Here is a 3,016-nt window from a genome sequence, read left to right as displayed (position 1 = left end):
TCAAACATATCTTACATTCCCTTCTCTCTCTCTCTCTCTCTCTCTCTCTCTAACTCCTCCTTAATTGCCCTCATCATTTCTTTCACTTCTCATATTTTGTGCAACAAGTACTCAACTGGCCGGGCAACTCCTTGTCAATTTCCAAAACACAAACATACTTCACCACCATGATGCACAATACCTGTCACAACATGCCCCAAATGGTTCATCAAACAATTGATGAGCAAGAGGACTTTTTCCCTGGCCGGCGATGCGTGTGGGTGAACGGTCCGGTCATTGTGGGGGCCGGTCCATCGGGCCTAGCCGTTGGTGCTGGCCTAAAAGAACAAGGTGTCCCATTCATCATCCTAGAAAGAGCCAACTGCATTGCTTCTCTTTGGCAAAAGAGGACATATGACCGCCTCAAGCTTCACCTCCCCAAACAATTTTGCCAACTACCCAACTACCCATTCCCAGAGGATTTCCCAGAATACCCGTCCAAATTTCAGTTCATCAACTACCTAGAATCCTATGCACAACACTTTGACATAAGCCCAAATTTCAATGAGACAGTTCAGTCTGCCAAGTACGATGAGACCTTTGGTCTCTGGCGGGTCAAGACCATCCAAACATGCAATTCAAACAAGCCTGCTGCTGAAGTCGAGTACATATGCCGGTGGCTCGTGGTGGCCACCGGGGAAAATGCCGAGAAAGTAGTGCCGGAATTTGAAGGCTTGGAAGAGTTTGGTGGGAGTGTCATTCATGCTTGTGACTACAAATCCGGTGTGCCTTACCGGGGTAAGCATGTCCTAGTTGTTGGCTGTGGAAATTCAGGCATGGAAGTCTCTCTTGACCTTTGCAACCACAATGCAAGCCCTTCAATGGTGGTCCGAAGTTCGGTGAGTAAAGAAAAATATTAGTTGAAAAAAATTGTTTTCCATTTTCACAAACAAGAAATCATTTTTAAAAACAAAATTGTGCTACCCCATTTTCAAGATTAGAGAAGCTCTTGAAAAAAGTTCGCTACCAAACAAAAACAGTTGTTATGAACTAACTCATAAGAACTAGCTATTGGTGTAGTAATATTTCTTTGATTGAATCATAGTTTTTGGAAAATTAATTTCAACCAACCAAATGGTGCTAGAAATTTCAAAAAGTTCTACTTATTAATAAAGGTTCAAACTCAGAACTTAATTAACTTTATTTTTTTTTTTTCTCTATTTTGGTTTGTAATCCACAGGTTCATGTGTTACCAAGGCAAATTTTTGGAAAGTCAACATTTGAACTAGCAATTTTGTTGATGAAGTGGCTGCCACTTTGGCTTGCTGATAAGATACTGCTGATACTGGCATGGTTGATTCTTGGAAGTCTTGAAAAATATGGTATCAAAAGACCATCCTTGGGTCCTTTGGAGCTCAAGAACATTTCAGGCAAGACCCCTGTGTTGGATATTGGTGCCTTGCAGAAAATAAGATCTGGTGAGATCAAGGTGGTCCCTGGAATCAAGAGGTTCTCTCATGGCAGAGTTGAACTTGTTAATGGACAAAATCTTCAGATTGATTCTGTCATTTTGGCAACTGGGTATCGCAGCAATGTTCCTTCATGGCTCAAGGTGAGGATTCATTCATTAGAATATTTATATTTCCATATATATTAATGTGTTTGGAAGGTTCTATTTTTTTCAATCCATGTGACAGTTATGGAAGGTTTTTTTTCCTCTCTCTCTCTCCCCGGAGTTAATGCCAATTTGCCAAGAAAATATGACACTGTGGTTTAGGCCCCATTAAACTGTAAAAAGGAAACTGTGTGTGGTCACTTTGTCAGTTTTGTGTGGTGGTCAGTGGTCTATTTTGTCTTTTTCATTACCAAGATCTGATAGAAAATAATTTAATATTACGAAAAGTCGAAAATGTTCAAGTGCCAACGTTTGCATTATGCATTGTTAGTAAGTTTTCGAATGCTCAATCACAATCCCACTTGAACCAACCTGTTCTATATTACCATGATCCAAATCCAAATTCTTATTACTTGGAATTTGCATACAATGGTTTTTGTACTTTTGCTTACTGATATGGTATATATTACCATGTTTCTCTAATTGGATAAAGTTAAGGTTGAGATACTGCAATTCAGAATTTCCAAAATAGAAATGGGTCTTTTGTAAGTGGATGATGATAAATGGCCAAAAACTAAAACTTATTTGGATGTTTGTGTTGTACAGGAAAGTGAATTCTTTTCCAAAGATGGAATTCCCAGAAATCCATTCCCAAATGGGTGGAAAGGAAAAGCTGGGCTTTATGCAGTTGGGTTCACAAGGAAAGGACTCTCTGGAGCTTCATTGGATGCCATTGGTGTATCTCAGGACATTGCCAGGAGCTGGAAAGAAGAGACCAAGCAGAAGAGGAAATCTGTTGCAGCCAGGCATAGAAGATGCATTTCACATTTCTGAAGTGGAATTACAATTTGCATATAGAGAAGGAAATTGGGTCCTCTTGTTTTCTTTTGTTTGGTTGCTGATCAATCAAAACTGGGGTCAGTTTGTGTAGAAAATAATGTAGGATATACAGAAGGTAGCCCTCTCCTATAGAGCAAAAAAAAAAAAAAACAAAAAAAAAAAGAAGAAAAACCCAACATTTGAAAAAATAATTATTGGACATAAATATATCAAAGGAAGATGAGGCTAGCTTGTTTTTTTTATTTCCTATGGAATTTTGTATTCAAATTATTAAAATCCAATTCCAAGTCAAATGAAAGAGGATTCTCTCTCTCTCTCTCTCTCTCTCTCTCTCTCTCTCTCTCTCTCTCTCTCTCTCTCTCTCTCTCTCCATTATGCACAAGTTGAAGTTGGTCCATTAGTCAAACAGGTTAATTGACGGGCTCTCTCCCACCCCAAGCTGGCCCGCCAACGGCCCAATAAGTGTTGTGGACCCAGGTCCATCATACTCCAACATAACAAATCTCTTCAAAGTGATTCTGACTTTAACTGGTTTCATTTTCATATATAGAAAGGGGTTTTCAGAGACTTCTCCCCATGTTG

The 3,016-nt window shown here is 39.4% G+C and overlaps 1 protein-coding gene across 1 annotated transcript; it reads left to right on the top strand.

The window, feature by feature from the left end:
• Nucleotides 1-200: 200 nt before the first annotated feature.
• YUC3 (YUCCA 3) lies at nt 201-2,500 on the top strand. Its single transcript, XM_086231356.1, has 3 exons — nt 201-878; nt 1,220-1,591; nt 2,201-2,500. The coding sequence occupies exons 1-3, from the start codon at nt 201-203 to the stop codon at nt 2,426-2,428; spliced, it is 1,278 nt and encodes a 425-aa protein (XP_086087482.1). The 3' UTR covers nt 2,429-2,500.
• Nucleotides 2,501-3,016: the final 516 nt, after the last annotated feature.

This window comes from Dryas octopetala, chromosome 2 (genome assembly GCF_963921425.1).
Source record: "Dryas octopetala chromosome 2, drDryOcto1.1, whole genome shotgun sequence".
Taxonomy (NCBI): Eukaryota; Viridiplantae; Streptophyta; class Magnoliopsida; order Rosales; family Rosaceae; genus Dryas; species Dryas octopetala.
The sequence above is the reverse complement of the archived record's forward strand: the minus strand, read 5'-3'. Positions and strand labels throughout refer to the sequence as shown.